The sequence below is a fragment of the Dipodomys ordii genome, unplaced genomic scaffold, assembly GCF_000151885.1.
Source record: "Dipodomys ordii isolate 6190 unplaced genomic scaffold, Dord_2.0 Scaffold51, whole genome shotgun sequence".
Classification (NCBI taxonomy): Eukaryota; Metazoa; Chordata; class Mammalia; order Rodentia; family Heteromyidae; genus Dipodomys; species Dipodomys ordii.
The window spans coordinates 7,349,296-7,370,804 of record NW_012267267.1 but is presented as its reverse complement, the minus strand read 5'-3'; the positions used below and the strand labels follow the sequence as shown (position 1 = coordinate 7,370,804).

The 21,509-nt window shown below is 42.7% G+C and overlaps 1 protein-coding gene across 1 annotated transcript; it reads right to left on the bottom strand.

The window, feature by feature from the left end:
• Nucleotides 1–1,856: 1,856 nt before the first annotated feature.
• Gadd45a (growth arrest and DNA-damage-inducible, alpha) lies at nt 1,857–4,872 on the bottom strand. The gene is made up of 4 exons (XM_013020634.1): nt 4,532–4,872; nt 3,996–4,097; nt 3,546–3,786; nt 1,857–2,544 (listed from the first exon to the last, which is right to left on the bottom strand). The coding sequence occupies exons 1-4, from the start codon at nt 4,573–4,575 to the stop codon at nt 2,431–2,433; spliced, it is 501 nt and encodes a 166-aa protein (XP_012876088.1). The 5' UTR covers nt 4,576–4,872; the 3' UTR covers nt 1,857–2,430.
• Between the last annotated feature and the right edge of the window lie 16,637 nt (nt 4,873–21,509).

The window sequence follows — 21,509 nt, the reverse complement described above, 5'->3', positions numbered from 1 at the left end:
GCAAAACTCCACTTTAATGATATAAATTTTTATGTTATAAGCAACATACCACTCTGAGGCTTTAAGTGGTTCCCTATTACTATAACTTGGGTTTTAGTAATAAACATACTCTATTGAGCAACTATCACATGCTTGGTAGTAAGCATTTATTATTTCTTTGCCCTCACTGGATCCTTATGCTGAGACCTGAACCCAGGATCTCACACATTCTAATAAGCATACACTCCCACTAAGCTAAATCGCTAGACTTGTATTCCTTACTTCTAATCATTTGTTAAACATTCAGCACCTATTGTCACCTAGCACATGTACTTACTACTGGGCTACAACGATGCATTTGAGCTTAGTTCATGCCTCTTAGAAGGCTGTAGGTGAGACAACTCTGCAAGATGACTAGTTTTATTTATCTCCCTTTCACAGATGAGAAACAGAATGGAGAACTGGGACAGGCTGCTCCTATGCATGCACCTTCCTCCAAAGATGTTTTTCCTCACTCAACCTACCTGATGAAATCCCTCATCAGACACAGTAGTTATGAGAAAGACTACACAATCCTTACTTTAATGGGAAAGTTAAAAAAAAAAACCTACAATAAAACCTTGCTGTTTACAGCTTTTAATCTTCAGGTATTAGAAAAAGCACACATTACATTTCAGCTGTGTTTTGGTTTATGCACTGGCAGACAGGTCTCAGAAGTCTAAACAAGGCCCTAGAATTCCCACATTTCTAGCAGATGTAGAAAAGCAGGAACTTCATTTCAAGGTGAAAGGTTCATAGGCCTTGTTTTATTGTTTAGTTGACTTCTTTGTTGTTCCTGATTGTATGTACTCATGACAAGGGTAGGGGTCCCTCCTCCTCAAGATGAGTATGAATGTGAGAAGACCCGGAAAAATGCTGGGAAACTGGACTAGGCCTTGCCTCCGTAAATTTTCCTTCCTTTGACTCGCCTACATGAGATTGTTACAATTAATCATCAAAAGATTGTCCTAACTAAGAGATAATTGTTCTGCTGAAGCCTTTCATTTCTTTCCCTTTTTTTCTCTGCCCTCTTTTCCATCTGACATAATCTAACCAGACCCCTCAGAAGCGTCATGTTCAGCTGGAAGACCCAAAGCCTGGTGGGGAGGAGATTAAGGGTACCACAAACCTTTGTCAAGCTACTCCATCTGTTATGGCTCTGGAAAATGCACAACCTTTTGACCAGTAAGTCACTTCCAAATAGAACTGTTCACCTACAAGCCAACCATGCCAGTAGCCATCGCTCCTAGCCCTGTGCTATCTTCCTACAACACTGGTCAAGTCACTTGCTTCTACAGGCTGAATGCCTCTGCAGACTGCTCTAATTGACAAGCCCAAAGGCATCAAGGTGGCACAAGAATGCTCTCCAGTCTGGGTCTAATCCCCAGCCAGCCTTTCTAACTGTAAGTATCTCTCCCTTATCTTTCTACACCAGAAGCAAGCATCACTAAGTTCCCTGAACAGGTTGTGATCTTGCAGGCCTCCACACATTTGCACAAACAAGTACAGTGACTACCAATATCCCTTTCTCCACTGTCCTGACCCATTTTTAAAGACCCAAAGAGGATGATTTCTTCTCAGGAAAATTTTCACTCACCTTTCAGTAGCTTCAGTAACTTTCCTCTCTGCTTCAATGACACTTTGCATACAATTTTACTGACCTAACATAAGCCAATTGTAGTTAGATTTTGCAAGATGAGTCTCTAACTTTTTCTTTTCTCAAACCCCAACCTCAACTCGCTTAATCCCACTTTTTTTTTTTCCAACTGACTTTTCTACTTTTTTCTGGAGCAGGTTACCTGTTCCTAAAGCCCAAGAAACAAAAAGCATACACTGAAAAATGACGCAATTATTCCATACCAGTTTATTGTAGGTATTGTGTTTCAAAAATTTATAGCATAAATAACCTTTCATGTCATAAAATAACTTAGTACAATTTATAATAAAACTTTTGAGAATTTTAACATCTCACCAGAATACAATAAAATATGGTTTCAAAATAATGATTAACCCTTTCAACTTTTCTTGGACTTGAGGGCATACAAATAAAAAATACCCAAACTAACTGCTGCAAATTTAAAGTTTAACAAAGCATATTTGGTTTATTTCAATATAACTCAGCCATCCTAAATTAATACAGAGTTTTCCTTCCTGCATAGTTCTTTTGTAATTTTTGTTCCTTTTGACTTGTATTGCTGTTTTGACACAGCTTCCTTCTTCATTTTTACCTCTTTCCATCTGCAAAGTCATCTATCTGCGGGCCCTCAGAACATGTAGTTGAACTCACTCAGCCCCTTGACATCAGTTTCTGTAATCCTTGCATCAATGTAGGGAGTAACTGCTTGAGTAACTACAAAGGTATTTCAAAACTTCAGTGCAATTTGGTTCAAAGTTATTTTCATTCAGATGCCATCACCGTTCAGGGAGATTAATCACGGGAACCCACTGATCCATGTAGCGACTTTCCCGGCAAAAACAAATAAGTTGACTCAAGGCTGGATCCTTCCATTGTGATGCATGTGGATTCTGGGAACAAATTTAGAAGAATTAACTTCCCATAAAAGCAAAGCAGCACTTGCTAATCACTGCACAATTTTTGAAATGATAATAACTATATTTTCAGGCAAGTTATAAGCCCAAGAAATAAAATTTCTGCTCAGTAGCTGTGCAGAATTCTTGCAAGATCATTAAGGGTCATTATCTACTGACCTATATTCTGCAAGCTCTAATAAACACGTGCAATCCACACTGCTGTCTATTCAGTTTTGCTCAAGAGAATCGCTCACAGGTTTGCTGTCCTAGTGACACTATCATATTTGCACTATGGCAGAACCGCTGTAAAACAATTCTGCAAGAGTTTCCACCAAGTGTCTAACACAGAGAGCTAGGTAGCAGTTAACTGGCCTGGCCACCTGTAGTTTTTCAGGAGTAGCCAAGTAAGTAGGCTGCCACTTCCCTCTACGAATCAAAAAAAAAAAATCTAGCACATTTATCTCTGAACACACTATCAACCCACTGAAAGTTTTTATCAGGAAGGGGGTGGGGAAAGCCCATTACAAAATACAAGCTTGCAAAGGAAAAAAAAAATTCCATTCTCTCTCCTTAATGCATTTCTAGGGAATTCATCCGGCCTGTCTCTTTACACCGATCCTATTTTTAGCCGTGACTGGCAGAGAATGAAGCTGACTTCTTAATGAGGGGGTGAGCCAGGAATTTATTTGGCTTTATCTAATCTGCCCTGCTAAAAGAATTAGTCACGCGAGGTAGTGCAGATGGAGCAGGGAGTAGTTGGGCTGACTGCTGACTCACAGGGATCTCTTCCGCCGCTGGCGGCCGCCAACGTGCTTAGACATGTTCTGTACCCGAGAAAATCCTGATGATGAAACTGGAACCTCTCAGCCGAAAGTCCGCCGCGCGCCAGCGGGGCAAAGGCGGCAGCACCCAGCAGTCCCCTCCTCGCCACCCCGGCGAGGCTCCTCCCTCCCTCGCTCCCTCCGATCGGGCCTCCAGACCCCCGTCCCTCTCACCGTCACCAGCACGCAGTGCAGGTCGGGGGGCTGCGCGGCGCCCTCGCTGGCTGCTGCGGGGTTCGCCTCGGTCTCCAGCAGCAGCAGCTCGGCCAGACGACCCGGGTTGCTGACGCGCAGGATGTTGATGTCGTTCTCGCAGCAGAACGCCTGGATCAGGGTGAAGTGGATCTGCAGAGCCACGTCCCGGTCGTCGTCCTCGTCCGCGGCCAGCAGGCACAGCACCACGTTATCGGGGTCACTGAGGACAAGCGGGTGGGACCTGTGAAGCCCGCCACCCCATCGCACCCCCCAGCACGGCCCCGGGGCCGTCCCGGGCCGCTCACTCCCCCCCCCCCATCCCGGACAGGAGGATGGCAGGCGGGAAGGGGGCGGGGAGGGGGTGGACGACCACCGCTGCTTGGGGAGGGAAACTGGTGCCGCCAGGGGACAGCGGGGTCCCCCACTTACACGTTGAGCAGCTTGGCCGCCTCGTACACCCCCACGGTGATGGTGCGCTGACTCAGGGCTTTGCTGAGCACTTCCTCCAGGGCATCGCCCACCTTGTCCATCCTACGGGCAGAGGTGGGGGAGCCCGTCAGTCCCCGAGGACCTCGGGGGGCCGTCGCCTCCACTCCTCCCACCCCCCGTCTTGCATCGCTCCCGGAGCTCCACGCACCCGCCGCTCTGCAAACCCGGAGCTGCTCGGGGCCACGTCACCCCTGATGACCCCTGCCATCCCCCAGGCCAGCCTCCCCGGGGGGCCAAAGCCACCAGCCGCGGAAGCCGCCTCTGCCTTTGCAGACGCCCCGGAGGGACTTGGCCCAGGTTGGGTGCACGCTGCCTCGGGCTGCAGACGCCCTCCTCCGGGGTCCCCGAGCTCCCGACCTGCCCCAGACAAACTTTTCCGCTCGCTCTTCTGCAGACCTTCCCAGCGCCCCGCTGCACCCAGGTGCGCGGGACAGGGAGCGTGAGGTTCAAACCCGCCCAGTGCCTCGGCAGCTTACCTTTCGGTCTTCTGCTCTCCAGCCGAGAATTCTTCCAAAGTCATATTGCAACTGCAGGTCCCTCACAGAGAGCGCGGCGTGAGGGCTGCTCCTGCCACCGTGGGCGCGCGGGCGCCTGCTCTCTGCGCTCGCTCCCAGGCACCGTGCAGTGCGCTCCGGACCCGCGCGCTCCCGCAGCCTCTCGCCCGCCCGGGCTCTTTCGGCAGCACCCGCCGCCGCCTCTGCGCCGTGCTGTCCTCCTCCCCTTCTGCCCCGCTCGCCTGCTCCGCAAGCTCGCGAACCCTAGGTTTAACCAAGACCAATGACACCTACTCCGCAGCTGCCTCACAGCTACTGGAGGACAAAGGGCCTGCCTCGCCTGAGTTAATCGGTCAACACTCAGCCAACCACAGCTCGTCTCATTTGCATGCCGCGTGGCTATTGGGTATGCAAATTACCCTGGTTCGGCAATTTGACCCCAGCTCCCGGAGCCAGGCTGAAAAGACCGGAAGGGGGCGGAGCTACGCGGGAGTCGAGTCCCCGGGATCCGGGACCCGGAAGGCGGGGTCCTAGAGCGGGCTCTTGGACCGAGTTGGTGGGGGCCGTTTGCTGGGCTCCTGGCACTGGGCTGAAGGATCCTGCCAATAGTTTTTCTAGTTGGTGCACTTTTTTTCCCCCTTAACTATCGTTTCATGTCTTTTGTTTTAAGGGGTTGCTATTAAAATCTATTTCTAGGGGTTAATACATTCAAGTCTAGTAATTATTAGTAAGCAGGTTACATTTAAAAAGTGCCCAGACCTCCCGGGCAAAGTTTACTTCAGAAGTGTTGTTTATGTAAGTCTAGGGCAAAGCTGCTTATTAGTCGTAGTATTATTTCGGTGCCCTGATGGCTGGTTTGATTTATTTTGGGGGAGGTTGTAAGGGTTGGAAGCTCAAAAAAGAAAAACCCAACACACTTGTGTTTAGTGATGGCAGCCAACCAAGTTGGAATCTTTTCCACAGAAAGCTGAAAGGCTCCCCCGCCCCACACTGTGTAACTGGAAAACTGACACCTCAGAGGTTTTGCCCTGGGAGCTGGTGGCCACTTGAGTAAATCCTAAATACTAGCCCGACCCCTCCATCCTCATCCAATTTACCTTTCAAAGAGTTCTTAAAAAAAAAAAAAGTCCTTCTGCACAAGTACAAGTACAGCTGAGGGACAAATTATCTGACACCCACACAAACCAGCCCCAACCTAAATTCTAAATGCGCTCCATCTGCCAGCCCTGAGCTTCTTTTGTAAGACAAATGAGTGTGTCACTACCTTACACCAAGAATCTATGATCTCACTATGAATTATTGATGTTAAATGCTGAATCATGAAGCTGAAGCTATAAGATGTTTTAGTCATCTGCTCAAATTTCACCTTTGAGATAATGACAACTTGTAGGTGGAAAGCAAACTTTTACAACTGCAAGTAGGAGTTACACATTTTAAAAACACAAACTCTAATGAACAGACTTTCACTGAATAGTTCAGAAGTCCCTTCCTCTGTTTTTCAAGTTCCTGCAATCAATGACAAAGTATTTCATAAACCTACTGAAGTCACTAAACCTGATGGAAATGCCTCCTCTCCCCACCCAGTGCATGAAATCAGAGCAGTTCATATGTTATGAAGGTCATTGCTCAGCTAAGGATCACCAAAGTAAATTTTGCAAAGGTTCAAAGGAATTCTGCATCTTTATGTTTTTAACCTTCTAGACAAAATATTCTCCAGCCCTCTTGATCTTGATTTAGTGGGAAAAGAAAAATGATCAGTTGGTTTTGTGGCTCTAATACCTGAGCTCCCAATTTGAGTAACCTTTAACCATATTGTCAGCAAGGGACAATGTTTAGTAAAGGAAAGATCATTGTCAGTGAATAATTCACCCCAGGGAGCTTGTGTATCACACATCCTAACATGACATGTCTTCATTAAAGAATTCCTCTACTCTGGAGTTTGGGATGTAGCTCAGAAGTGGTACTTGCCTAGCATGAACAAGGTCCAGAGTTTGAAACCCAGCATTGTAAAACAACAACAATAAAGCCTTAACATTGAAGCTTAAGTAGGTACTGAAACATTTTCAATTTTGCAGACAAAACCTGAGTTACACAAAATAGTGTGAGTCATTATTAAGAGACTGTTGAGCTGTATTCAGTGGAATTCCAGGATTCTCTCCAGTAGACATTTCTTGGAGGTTCTTTGGAAGGAAGTGTGACAGTAAGCAGACAAACAATCAGAGGATCATGGGAATTTCTTGCCAGCAGGGACTGTGACTTCATCTACTTGGTGTCCTCAGCACCTAGCACAATTCCTGCATTTAGTAGAAGCACAAGGGGGTGTTTATTGAGTTAAGCAGAAACTGAGAATTTGCTATGATCTCAGAATCCTGCAGTTCTGATCATTGCATGAACTCTCTCTGAAATACCCTACCTCTGTTAGTTCAAAAAAAGGCTATATGAAGTCTCATTGTATGTTATGTTCTGTACAGTTTCTGGGTCTTTGCCTATAAAGAGCTTATAAGCTAATTGGTAGGGCTACACTTGAACTGGATTTTGGGACAGAATAGTATTCACTGTCATCAGCTAGCTATGCTGAAAGTCCCATGACTCCAGTCATCTGAATGGTAGCTCGGGACAGTAGGACTGTGTATTGTTTACCTCAGTTCCAATAAAGCAGTCCAAATAGCATTCCACACCAGTCAACTACATACACGAAAACTTTGGTATAAAATGATAAAAATGTAGGTTTAGTTTCTTACTAAAAAAAACTGTATTGCATACTATATATGGCCTCATGAGAAAGTTTATTTGTTCAAGTGTTGTGAGGGTTTTCTCTGTGAGATAATCCCAGTGCTCCAGTGTCCAAAAATATTCATTTGTCATACTTTCTGACTCAGATTTGTTATATCATTTTTGTCTCATTGCTGAGTCTACCTAGAATGCTTCATCAGTGTTTATCTCCCAAGCTGAGCTTTGTGGATGGAAGTAGGAACTGCATTCAGCTTCATAGTTAGAGTAGTTATAAGAGTATCGATTTCTTAAATACTTATTAGTACTGGAGGATTTGGTATCTAATGGTAAATTCAGGGAATTCCATAGATCAGTGTAAGATTGGCAGATCTTTATAATTAGGATAATAGCTCCAATATGTGAAGTTATTTATATTTATTTATTTATTGAGAGTCAGGTTCCAGGCTAGCCTGGAATTTGTTATGTAGCCCAAGCTGGTCTTGAACTCTTCTTGATCCTCTTGAGTACTGGGATTTTAGGTGTATGTCACTACACCCAGCTAATAAGTGAAGTTATTTTAAAATCTACGCCAGGTTTCCCTGAGAAACTACTGGTATGCAAGACTAGAAGGAGATCATAATTTTTATAAGAATGCCAAATGATTATGTTTGGGCATTATATAGAAACACATACTCAAAAATTGTTAAATTATTTAGCACTCTACATAATTTGCACATTAAAAATCTTTTAGACATTATCTTCATTCATATCTGCATATATTCCTACTACTGATTTCATAACACAGAATTATAACATTTCCTTCTTTCAAAAAGTAGTCAGTACTTGGGCTGGGAAGGTGGCTCAGTGATAGAGCGCTTGCCTTGCATGCCTGAGGACCTGGGTTCGATTCCTCAGCACCACATAAGCAAAAAATAAAATTGTAAAAAAAAAAAAAAGTAGTCAGTACTTTAAACCTAAAGGAAATATGCTTGTTATTTCAGTATTAGTCAGATCATGTTCACATTTAAAGAGATCAGACTATGACAGATGGATTTGCCATCTACCCAGAATTGTATTATATTCCAATGATTGATAGAGTCTCAAAAGGTCTCTGACTTTCTGTTTTTATTGTTTTAGTTGTGTTTGCACAAGTCTGGCAGGATAATACTGTCAAAGTTGGCCTGGGAATTCTCTCATTTTTTCTCAGAGATTATTCTGACAAGATTTACTGTTACCGCTGGGCACTGGTGGCTCATGCCTGTAATCCTAACTACTCAAGAAACTGAGATCTGAGGATCACGTTTCAAAGCCAGGCCAGGCAGGAAAAGACCATGAAACTCTTATCTCCAATAAACGACTCAGAAAACCAGAAGTGGCACTGTGGCTCAAGTGGTAGAGCACTAGCCTTGAGCTGAAGAGCTGAGGGACAGCACCCAGGCCTAGAGTTCAAGCCCTGCAACCACCACCACCACCACCAACAACAAGATTTACTGTTACCTAAAAATCTTTCTATTTTTATGATCAAATCTTTCCTTTGAATTTGCTATGATTTGGAAATGCAGTATACACTCTACCCCCACCCCCAAGAAAAAAACCCTTTTGTATTCAAGAGTTGTTTCACAACTGGTGGTGCTATTTGGGGATGTTGAAAACTTTAAAAGTAGGGAAAGATCACTGGAGGAAGTAACTCATCTGGGACATACTTTTGAAGGTTATACTTAGTCCCTTGTCCCTTCCCTCCTCCTCCACTTTCTGCTCTGCCTCCACTTCCTCCTCTTCCTTCCTATCCCTTGTCTACTTCCTGTCTACCATGAGATGAGAAGCTTCTGCCAGATGTTTCCATGGCCCATGGTATTCACACTCACCAAGTGCAGCCCACCAATGGGCCAATAACTATCGACTGAAACTCTGAAACTGTGAACCAGAATGAATCCTTCCTCCCTTACATTGTTCACATAAGGTATGTTGTCACAGTGATGTGAAGTCTGGTTCACACAGAACTTAATGTAAAGGTTTAATTCTTGAACTATCCTAGTAGCAGGCAGAATTCCAAGATGAACCTTAACAATTTCCTGATGCCATACTCTACATAATCTCTTTCTTTCAAAGGTGGAAGAACAAAAACCATGACTTGCTTTAATGAATAGAATATTGCATTAGCCAGGCCCTCGTGGTTCACACCTGTAATCTTAGCTACTCAAGCAGGCTGAGATCTGAGGATCACAGTTCAAAGCCAGCCTTGCCAGGAAAGTCCATGATATTCTTATCTCCAATTAACCAATTAACTTTGGAGCTGTGGTTCAAAGTGGTAGAGTGCTAGCCTTGAGCAGAAAGAGATCAAGGACAGTGCCCAGGCCCTGTGTTCAAGCCCACAACCACCACCACCAACAACAACAAAAGAATATAGCAATAGTATGGGATGTCACATTCATGATTGTATGACATTCCATTACAAAGGTGAAAAGACTTGGCTGGTGTAATTAGGGTCTTTGATCAGTTGATTTTTCAACTAGGAAAGGGAATTATTCTAGATAAGTTTGGCCTATACAGATGGGACTTTCAGAAGTGAACTAGGTTCTCTCTGAAGAGAGATGGAATCTATTTCTCTATTGAAGGCTTGAAGGAAGCAAACTGAAGTTCCAAGGTAACAATGCTTTCTGACAATATGAGGAAACCTAGAAATGGATTCTCTCTTAGTCAAGGCTCCAGATGTGAATAGAGTTTGGTCAACACTGGTCTGAGCCTTGTAAGACCGTGAGAGGGATAACCCAACTAAGCTCTTCCCAGGCTTCAGATGAACAGAGACTACAAGAAAGAAAATTTACAGTTTTTAAGCCACCAAATTAGTAGTTTTGTTACCTACTATTAAAAACTAAAATAATAGTTGATCCTCAGTTGCTCACACATGTAGTAATCCTAGCTACTTGGAAGGCTGAGAATGGGAAGATTCCAGTTTTGAATCCAGCCAGAGAAGAAGTTCCAAAGATACCTTTTTTCCCCCATTATGGGACATATGAAGTGTGTCTATAATGCTACTTTTGTTTGGAGGCTGAAATTGAAAGTATTGAGGTTCCAGACCAACCCCAGGCAAAAAGTCAACAGAAGAAGCTTTTACATGGGCTGCAAGCCTGGCATTCCAGCTACAAGAGAAAGGTGGATTGTGGATCCCAAAATGCACCTTGGCAGGAAGCAAAACCTTACCTCAAACACAATCACTCAAAAAAAGGATTGAGAGCATGGCTCAGTGGTAGAGTACCAGTTCAAACCCTAGTACTTCCAAGAAAACCCTAAACTAGTAATCCTGGGACATTTTTTTTTGCCACTCCTGGGGCTTGAACGCAGGGCCTGGACACTGTCCCTGAGCTTCTTTTATTTTTGCTCAAGACTAGCACTGTACCACTTGAGCCACATCACCACTTCTGGTTTTTTCTGTTTATGTGGTACTGAGGAATTGCATCCAGGGCTTCATACATGCTAGGAAAGCAATCAACCACTAAGCCACATTCCCAGTCCCTGGGCCATCTTTTTGTATGTTCAGTAAATCTTTATGAAATTTGTCTTCAGCAATCATGTTAGCAGAGGTGTTGTTTTGAGCTTTGAGCCAAAAGCTTGGGATTACCAGCATTTCATCAGTCAGGACCCAGCCAGGCAAGATGTCAGAGGAAGAAGACTTCTTCAAGAGATCCCTCACCCCATTTCTGTGCCTCTCCAGTAAAAAGTGTGTGTCAGAAGGCTTCTTACCACAGAAGAAAGGTTCTGAGAGTCTGCTTGATACGCTAATCACTGGTGAGGAAGGCAGGTAGTCTGAATTGGTAATTGGCCATTGGTAGTTTGCTCCTGCACCTTGAACTGATTTCTATATGAACAGAATTAGAAGAGATTATTCTATTCAGCCATCAACTTCATTGTGAAGATTCCCTCTTCTGCTTAGGCTCAGTCTTTGGGCCTCTCTCATCTCTACCTATCCTCACTCTCTTAGTGACCTCAGCTGGTCTCATGACCTTGAATAATTATATGCTGATGACTCCCAAACATATTCCCAACCTGGTTAATCATTTCTTCTGAACCTCAGAGCTTACTCATCATCTATGTGCTCATGAATAAAAAGCAGATGGAACTTAGATGACAAAAGCTGCCCTCCTGATTTCCTCTTAAATCTATTCCTGCTATAGAATAATGGTAACTCCGTTCTTCCCATTGTTTGGCTCCAAACCTGTATATTCTTCTTCACTCTTTTCTTTTACTCCTTTCTTTTACATCTCATATCCAGCCCACAACTTGTTCTTATGACCACTACAACCACACTATCACCACCACCATCACCATTTCTACTATCACCATACTATCACAACCACCAAAGCAACCACTCCCACCTCCACACTACCATATCCATCCCCAAACTACCATTATCACCACCACGACCACACTACCCCTACACCACCATTACCTAATATCACAGTTACTAAAACCACCCCACTACCCCCATACTACCACAGTACCACATTACCACCACCACTACTACGAGCACTACCACCACACTCTTACATCACCACTACAAGCACCATTCCCACCACCACATTACTACCACCATTACTATTACCCCCATATTATCACCACCACCACTATACCATTCTCATTTCCATCACTACTACTTCCATTATTCCACCATCACTACTAGCACCATACTGGCACCAATATGATCGCAATTACCACCACCACCAAACTACTACCCACCACTATACTACCTCAACCACCAAAACCTCCACCACTACCACCAAATCAACACCACAACCACACTGGAACCACAACCACACTACCACCACTGCCATCACCATACTATCACTGTACTATCATCATGACTACCACTACGACCACCACTATCACCATACTAGCACAACCACCTAGCCCTACCACCACCACAACCACTACCCCTACACACTACCACCATCACTACACACTACCATCAGTACCACCACTATTATTACCAACACCACACCACCACCATCACCACAGAACCACCATACTACCACACTCAACTAAACCCTTGTCACCACCACCATACCACCACCATCATTACCACAACACCTCAAAGCCTCATTCTCTCTCTTAAAAATCATCTCACCGGAATGAAGGAAGGGGTGACATTGTCCAAAAAGCAATGTACTCATCACCTGACTTATGAAAAGGTAATTCCTTTGTACATTACCATTATAATAACAACAAAAATATTGAAGCCATGATTGCCATACAAATAAAAAATAACGCATGTCAGAAACTCTTATCACCTCTTAACATATTGTACATGTGTAGTGCATGTGTGTTATCTGCTTCCCTTCTTCTGCCCACTTCATTCCTCAAGGACAAGTTCAATGTGGAACATTTTTGTTTTGTTCACTGATTAATCTCTAAGTGACCAGATCAGTACCTGGCACAGAGCAAATCTTCAATAAATATGTCTAATCAGATACTGTTGAAGGGATAAATGTACAAATGTAAAGATGTAATGAATGAACTAGAACATAGGTTACACAACATCTGGTGTCTTTTTGCCTATTAGAAAGAGAGCTGCCTTGATGCAATCTTATTTTGCTGCATGCATTTTTAAGTAGTAGAGGACTTTGCACCATTACCTACATATAATTCTTCATATTTCCTCCACACCAACGTTTTTCCTGTATATTATTTTCAGGAGCTATCTCCTAGTTCATTTTGAAAAAAAGCTAAGGATTTGTCATCTCTACCAATCTGTACTAAATGCACAAATAAAACCAAATAGATTAAAAGGTACTTAACTAGCAAGTTTTGAGGCTTATTCTTTCAGTATGGCAGAACGAGATTATAATTATGAGGAAAAGAACCTGAAGTTCCCCTCCTCCTAGGTACTACAGACTGAACTCAGTCCTCATGACTCCATCACCAAACTCAACCCCCAACTTTTCTTTTCTTTTGGGGGGGTCCAGTCTCGGGGCCTGAACTCTGGGCCTGAGCACTGTCCCTCAGCACTTGAGCCACAGCACCACTTCCGGCTTTTTTCTTTTTGCTTATGTGATGCTGAGGAATCAAACTCAGGGCCTCATGCATGCAAGGCAAGCGCTCCTTCCCAGCCCAATCCCCAACTTCTTAAAGGGGTTTACTAAGATGCTTTTTGAACTAAAAGATTTAAAAGAACAATGACAAAGTGTTCGGTTATAGATGTGATGTGCAAGAAACACAGATGAAAATGAAAACCAGGAAACTGAGTAATGTTCAAGAGATTGAAACCAAAAGAGAAAGGGGTAAAGGAAAGTAACTATCATCTAAATATGAACCTCTCTCTCTGGCCCTTGTGCTTTTAAGTATTGTATCTTTACTAGCCAGAAATTTCTGTCAGTATAATCTAAACTCTAAAATTGCTTACAGGATTTCTTTTGTCCTTGTTCTTACTATAACTGACTGAAATGCATTCTTATATTTCTCTTTGGTCGTCCTTTACTTTGGCAGTGAAATGTCAGTCTTCAGGTCTGGAAGATATTAAATATTAAAACAGGGTAATTTAAGATTAAGCCCTGTAAGTCTGTGTCCTTTTGAAGAAGGCCTAGGACATGGTTCCTTTGGAGCCTGCATTTCTGATGACTGATCTCAGAGGTTGACACAGCATGTTTATCTGACAGCATTGTTTTCTGGCTACCGTGTGACTTTGTATTGTAAATGTCCAAAGTAGCCTCATTTTAGTAACCAAAGGATTCAGGGGACAGACTGGGTTCTAGCTGTCCATTATGAACTCTTTACTTTTGCGCTTCATGGACCATAGTGTGTGGCAAAGTGATGGATTGTGTTTAACACTCTATTGTTGACCTATACAGACTTGCCATATGTTCCTGCTCATCCCCTGAAGACACAGGAGGCGATGTGTCTTGTTAGGACCACTGGCCACAAAGCAGAAATGTGTCAGGGATTTTGCTTTCTCAGCTGAACCTTGCCCTGGACAAGCTGTCCTCCCTACTGTACAAAACATCATCATCAAACACAGGAAGGCCTGTGTATGGGCTTATTTGGTTGTTTAGGTCTTATCTCTGGTGTGTATTTAAGGAAAATTTGGCTGTTAAGTTAGATCTATCTAGCTACTTTGCATACATAGCTAAGTAATGATACATCTAGTTTGATATCCCTCCAAGAATGTGGCTTGAATGATGTGTCACCTTAGGTAAGTTGTTTACCCTCTTCATTCCTCAGTTTCCTCATTTGTCAAATATTTGTAAGATTTTTGAAAAGAAACTTCTCTTTTCCTCAGACATAGACAGAGAGAAACAGAAGTGTGGCTTCATCAGCCTAGGGGGATTGAGGCAAGAGAGAGAAGGAGGGGCAGATGTCTGCAGGTGTGGGCTTCCCACCCCCACCCCCCAAATGCCCCATAGCCTCAAGACACACTTTGTTCATGACTAGAAATGGAAATGGATGTTTTCTATGTCCCTCCTAGTTCCAACATTTTTACCTAATTTTGCTATCCTATGTCATTCCACAGTCACTGAAAACCCTATCATCCCTCATCTTACCACAAAACAATGGTATGTTTTTCTAGACTTTAACAATTCAACAGCCACAGAATGTGTCAAAGGAATTAAAAACAGAGCCAAGCTTTGATATTGATTTTTTTCAAAGCTTCCAATCCATCTCCATAGTTCAGTTGAGGTTCTGTTATAACTTGCTGTGTTCACTTCAATGTATTGTCTGGTTACCAAATGCTGTGGAGTACGGTGGTTTGGCACTGTGTTCCAACAAACAGGCTACACCTGGGAGCTGGTGAGAACTCTCCCATCTGAAGAGAAGCAGTCACAGCAGATGGTAAAACGAATGAAAACCAGGTGGAGTCATTGTTTAATGACCATCTGAATTAAGTTTGGTTGATTTGGCTTGTCTTTAATTATCCTTAGCAACTGGACCCTCCACTCCATTTTATAAGTTGGGATTTGTATCTTTTATGTAAACTATCAAAAACAAGTCCATCTGTGATCCTGAAGCTACACTCTCCTTAAATCCAGCCTCAACCCTCATTTCTGTGGTTCTTTCTGAGCAGCCCCTCGCTACTATGTTCCAAAGGGCTCAACAAGCGACTTGTTCTCAGATTACTTCTTGTCATCAAGACATGAGTATTTCTCTTCCTTCACATCTAAGACTTTGTTAATAAAAAGTCCTCCTTTTAATCCAAGATTTACTAACAGAGTTGTTTTTTTGGTAATCAAAGCTGTTAAAAACTTCAACCTATATCTTCCCATTTAGAAGAAATCCTTATAAAATGTGTGCTAACGCAAGTTTGCTTCCAGAATGTTTCTGAAAGTTCAGGAATTGTGTTATGCCCAAAGCTGCTATGGATTGATTCAAAGCTACTCAGGAAGCTGAGATCTGAGAATCACAGTTAGAAGCCAGCTCAGACAGAAAAGTCCATGACACTCTTACCTCCAATAAACTACCGAGAAAAAGCCAGAAGTGGTGCTGTGACTCAAGTGGTAGAGTGCTAGCCTTGAGCAAAAGAGGCTCAGGACAGTGTTCAGGCCTTGAATTCAAGCCCTAGGACCAGCAAAACAATAATTCTCTCAAAAAAATAGTTCTCTGCTCAGCGACACATTGGTAAATGGCTGAGCCAAAATGCAAACCCACACCTGTGGGACTTGGACTCTCACATTTGAAACCACGTGTTCCCTTCTCCTAGAGTCATAGTAGTTCACACAACATCAGTGTAGTCTTCAGAACCAAACTTGATTCTGCAGTCACCTAACATCTTTTGTCTCTTTGCTGACAAAAGTAATCTTTATGAGATTATTACAAAGATTAAACAAGATAAATATAGGTTCATAAAGTCCTTACAGGACATGGCACATAGTAGGATGCCATCAATGTTAATCATATGATACCCATTTTCTGTTTGCATATTTTTAATATTATTTGTTTTCACTTCCTCTGTCTAAGTAAAATATTGTGTTTTTCTTTTCTTTCTTTTCTTTTCTTTTCCTTCTGGATCATTTGGGCCATCCTTGCTGACGGCCAAATTACTAGACTTCCCAGTTCTCACTCTGGGTTGTAAAATTTCCTCTTAATTTTAATGCAGCCACCATGGGACCTTCTCTGAAGCTGAGCCAACGGTGTTCTCTCTATGTATGTGCTTTAGGTCCTTAGGCAGTTTTGATCATGTGAAGGATGTGTTTCTGCGTGTTGAGAAACCGGGCATGATGTTATTCAGACCCTTCTGCGTGTGTTTTTGTGCACAGAACAATGAGTTTTTGAAATTCACTTTAGAATCCCCTTCTGTTTTCCTTTATTCTCTGGGAGCTTCCTGTATTTGTGAAGTCCTTTCAAATCACTGACTGCAGCCTTCACATCTGGATCCTCCCCACCCACTTCAGGGAACATAAATTAACTGGTAGCGTCCTGTAAATGTCACTGGCAGGAGCAGGCCAGGGTGCTCTCTGTATCTAGCAGCTGGTGCTGAATCTGAGCCTTAGCACTGGCTCTAGCTGACGTCATAGACTGCTGCTGGACACCAGATTGGTTTGTAGTACCGGTAAAGCTGATCCCTCCCACTTCCCCTCCCTTCCCTTGCCTTGTTGGAGTGCTGGAGACCATTACCAACTCACAGTTGTCATTTGATCTCCGGCTGGCTGCTGTCACTAGAGTTGCCTTTTATCATTTGCCAAAAGTGTAAAGCTGAAGACATTTCTCTTTCTCACAGATCTTTGCTTCTCCTTGCTTTTCTGATTTTCTGGGTAGTTCCAAATAATTCTCCCTCTGTCTATTTACCACTATCAGGAAGCAAAGAACCCATTAGAGTATTTACCCACATCTTGTTGCCATAGTAAGCTGGGTTTAATAGTGTGTGTGTGTGTGTGTGTGTGTGTGTGTGTTTAAAAGGAAGTGTTAAAGGTAGGCTGTGGCTTTGTTGACTTCAAACAGTATGCCTTAAGTTTGATGTGGTTTGAATTTCTGATATAAATGAGAGATTTGCCTGTGTGATCCTATGCTGTGGTGAGTTTTATGAGGATGTAGATCACAACAGTCTAGCCATACAATTATCCAGGTCCCTATATTGAATTAGAATCTCCACAGATTAAACAATAAATATAACAGTAGGATGCCATAAACAGGAGCTTCTAACAGTTTAATAATATGAGGGGGTCAGGAGAATGAGTTCTGTGGTGATGGTTAGTGTATTTAGCTATTAGACTGTTCTCCTGCACAGAAGCTGATTGTAAGTCTGGTGCCAGCCTAAAGAATGACTGCAGTGAACATTTGGTTCTGGGCTTTAGCGATCTTGGTGCCATTGTTGATCAAGGAAGCTGTTTAGGGTGTGCAGTTCACATTCAAGAAGAGCTGGCAATGTTGACCATGATGATGACCACGGCTCCACAAGTCTTAGAAGCAAATTCAGGATCCTGATATTTATATGATTGAGCACATTAATTCCTTAAGGGGTAATTATGAAGAGTCTTTCATGTATGATTTTACTATACTGCTTGTTTGTTTGTTTTGCCAGTCATGGGGCTTGAACTCAGGGACGGGGTATGGTCCCTGAGCTTCTTTTGCTCAAGGCTAGTGCTCGACCACTTGAGCCACCATGTTACTTCCTGCTTTTTCTGTTTATGTGGTACTGAGGAATAAGGGCTTCATGCATGCCAGGGAAGTACTCTATCACTGAGCCACATTCCCAGCCCCTATACTGTTTATTTAAAACAATTAGAAAGCACTGCATTCTTTCTCTCTTCCCCTCCCCCTCTCATCTATCTATATTATGCAAAACATAATTTGGAAGGAAATATGTGATAAGCCTATAGCTCACATTATTTTTCTAATTTTTACTTTTTATTTAGTAATGTTTTATTTGATAATCATATTTTATTTAAAAAATATTTTAAATTGGAGTGGAGTTGTATTCAGTGAAACATATCATAAATATCTGATCTGAGTTTGTGTTTGTATGTGTGTGTTAGTACCAGGGCTTGACATCATAGTCTCACATTCTCATCTTTTTCTCTCACTGTTCACTTTTTCAATCACTTTTTTTGCTCATGGCTGGTGCTCTACCACTTGAACCACATCTCCAGTCCAGCTTGTTTGTTGGTTAAATGGAGGTGGAGATAAGACTCTTCGATTTTTCTCCCTGGATGGCTTTGAACCATTATCCTCTAGTCTCAGCCTTCTTAATAAGATTACAGGAGGGAACCATCTGTGCCAAACTACAATCTTGAGTTGTTGTTGTTGTTTTGTTGGTCATGGGGCTTGAACTCTGGGCCTGGGTGCTATCCCTCAGCAATTCAGCTCAAGGCTAGTGCTCTACCAATTGAGCCACAGCGCCACTTCCAGTTTTCTAGTGGCTTATTGGAGATAAGAGTCTTATGGACTTTCTTGCGGGGCTGGCTTTGAACCGTGATCTTCAGATCTCAGCCTCTTGAGTATCTAGGATTACAGGTGGGGGCCACTAGCGCCCGGCTTACAACTTGAGTTTTAATAAATATGTACATTTATGCAACCCAATCAAGAAATAAGGCCAGGCAAAGTTAGGGAGGCTGACCTATCTCAAAAACAAGGCTTAGTGGTAGAGTACTTTTCTAACATATGTGAGGCTCTGGGCTTAATCCCCAGTACAAAACAACAACGAAAAGATACCTTCAATACTGTATATCTATCATCCCCAGAAAGCTCCATTCTGCCCCATTCCACTCTATCCCCCATGCTGCATAAACAATAACTGTTCTAATTTCTATCTACTAGCACAGAACAGCATGAATCATTTGTTTTTGTGGGTTCTGGGGCTTAAACTCAGGGTCTGGGCACTGCCCCTGAACCTCTTTGTGCTCACTATACCACTTGAGCCACAGGGCCAATTCTAGATTTTTCTAAGTAGTTTATTGAAGAGTCCCATGGACTTTTCTGCCCAGGCTGACTTTGAACCATGATCCTCAAATCTCAAGCCTCCTGAGTAGCTAGGATTACAGGCGTGAGACACTGGTGCCTGGCTTTCCTTTTGTAGTGAAACAAAGCAAAACAAAACAGCTGTGTTTTGTTGTTATTTCATGACAAGCTCTTTCTATGTAAGCCTGAGATGCAGGATCCTCTTGCTTCAGTCTCCCAAGTGTAGCCTGAGATGCAGGATCCTCTTGCTTCAGTCTCCCAAGTGTAGCAATTACAGATTTGTACCAATACATGCAGCTCATGATACTTTTTTTTTTTCAAAATCCTTCCAGATTTTACCTTCTCAGTGAGGAGATAAGGACAGTGGTATAGAAAAAAGCTCTAGAGACAACATTTAAGAGTTAAATATTGTAGCCCAAGAGAACTCATAGGAGAAAGTCATAATCATGTAAGATTTTATGAGCTCTCAGATCCATTACCTCATTGCAGTGGGAAAAGGGGAGAAGATGCTAGACTAGGTTCTAAGAGGTGAAGGGCTGTCTTGCTCATGGAATCCTTTATGACATTACCTAGCACAGAGGACTGACTCAATAAATACTTATGGGTTGAATAAGTGAACACTACTGAGTTAGTCAACAAATACTTATTTACTCTTCCAAGAAATATTTCTTGTACTCTTGCCATGTGCCATGTATTGTGTTAAATCCTGGAGATACAAAAGTGAAATGATTGACATGGAGCCTGCAATAGTATCTTACAGGAAAGACTGATAATACATAAAGTGTCTTAGACACAGCAACAATATTCCTGCCAGGGATCAAAGAGGAAGCTTGCATTATCAACCGTAGGACTGAGCTCTGGCAAATGATTGGCTGTGATGAGTAGGTATCAAAAGTGACTCTATCTTCTAGCATGAGTAACTTGGTTGCTGGAAGGATTAATTTTTTCTTTCTCTCAGATTATTAGTCAAAAGTAGCCTAGCTCATGAACCCACCAGGGTGAGCATCATATATATGTTGCATTCCAGAGAGAAACAGGTAGTATTCTGGAATGGCTAATGCAGGGCAAAATGGTGACTTGGCAAGGAATTTTACTTGGTAACCATCACCTGTTCTCTTGGGCACCTGTTTTTCCTCTTGCTCATGCTTCTTGGGTCCACTAACTCTTGCGAGTTTTCTAGGTATCTGATAAATTTATCCCTACTAGATGAGTCCTGCTCACTAAGGCCTTAAGTCTTTTTTTCTACTACACAAGTCCTCACCTACTTGAAGTCTTTGCCTTTTAAGGGGAATGGATATTAGCTGGGATAGGAGGGAGTCACAGAGATGGTTGTTATAGGCATTCATTATTTTCTTGGAGGAAGGAGGTTTTCCTTAGGTCTGTAGTTGGTACAGGTATTGCCCCTCTTCCTTGCCTTTTTTGAAGTATTTTCTTTGTACTTTCTGCTAACCAGCTATCTTTATTTTGGATCTTACCCCTACGGCCTTGGAAAAATTGCTGAGCAACTCTGAGCCTCTGAGCTTCAATTTCTTCAACTATCCTTGAGGGAGTATATAAGAGTCATTGAATTCAGAGTCTTTCACATGGTCCTTTCTCAGTATTTGTTGTCACCGCCCCCCCCCAAGAAAAGAAAACATCCACACCCACATACATACCTTGTTGGCTCTATTGCTGGGAATCCTAGACTCAGGAAATCACTCTCAGTCATACTCAACTTCTTTAGACACATTTAACACGCAACTACATTGAATCTCCTCCCAAGTTAAGGAGACCATGAAATTTCTGAGAGATGGTCATTAGTCTTACCAAGTTTATGTGTATGCTATTAGTGTTAAGGGAGAGAATGTTACTGGATTTGCACAAACCATCATACCATCACACACACACACACACACACACACACACACACACACACCAATTCAACACAAATATCCTTGCATATGAGGATGAGTCCTCAGTTAGAAGAGCACATCTAAGAACCAAATAAGGTAAGTTCACTCACACTGTTTAACAAAGGCTGAACATTCATTCATGTAGTCACATGCTCTTGTGAAGCACTTACTGTATGTGGGAGTGCATCAGTATGATATCCATAGTGAGGAACAAGACAGCAATGTTGACCTTTGAGATGCATGGAGACAACCAATTATAAAATTAATTGTTCACTTACATTTTGGTAAGTCTATCATGAAACCGGTACAGGTTGCTTTGGAGAGTTGATAGCAGGGGATCTGATCAAGTGGTCATGTCAGGAACTTTCAAAGAAATGACTGAAGCACTAAATATGAGACCAGAAACAATCTGTGGGAAGAAGGAAAGAGAAGTGCTCCTTGTGTGTAGGATGAGGATTCTGAGTGTCTCAGTCTGG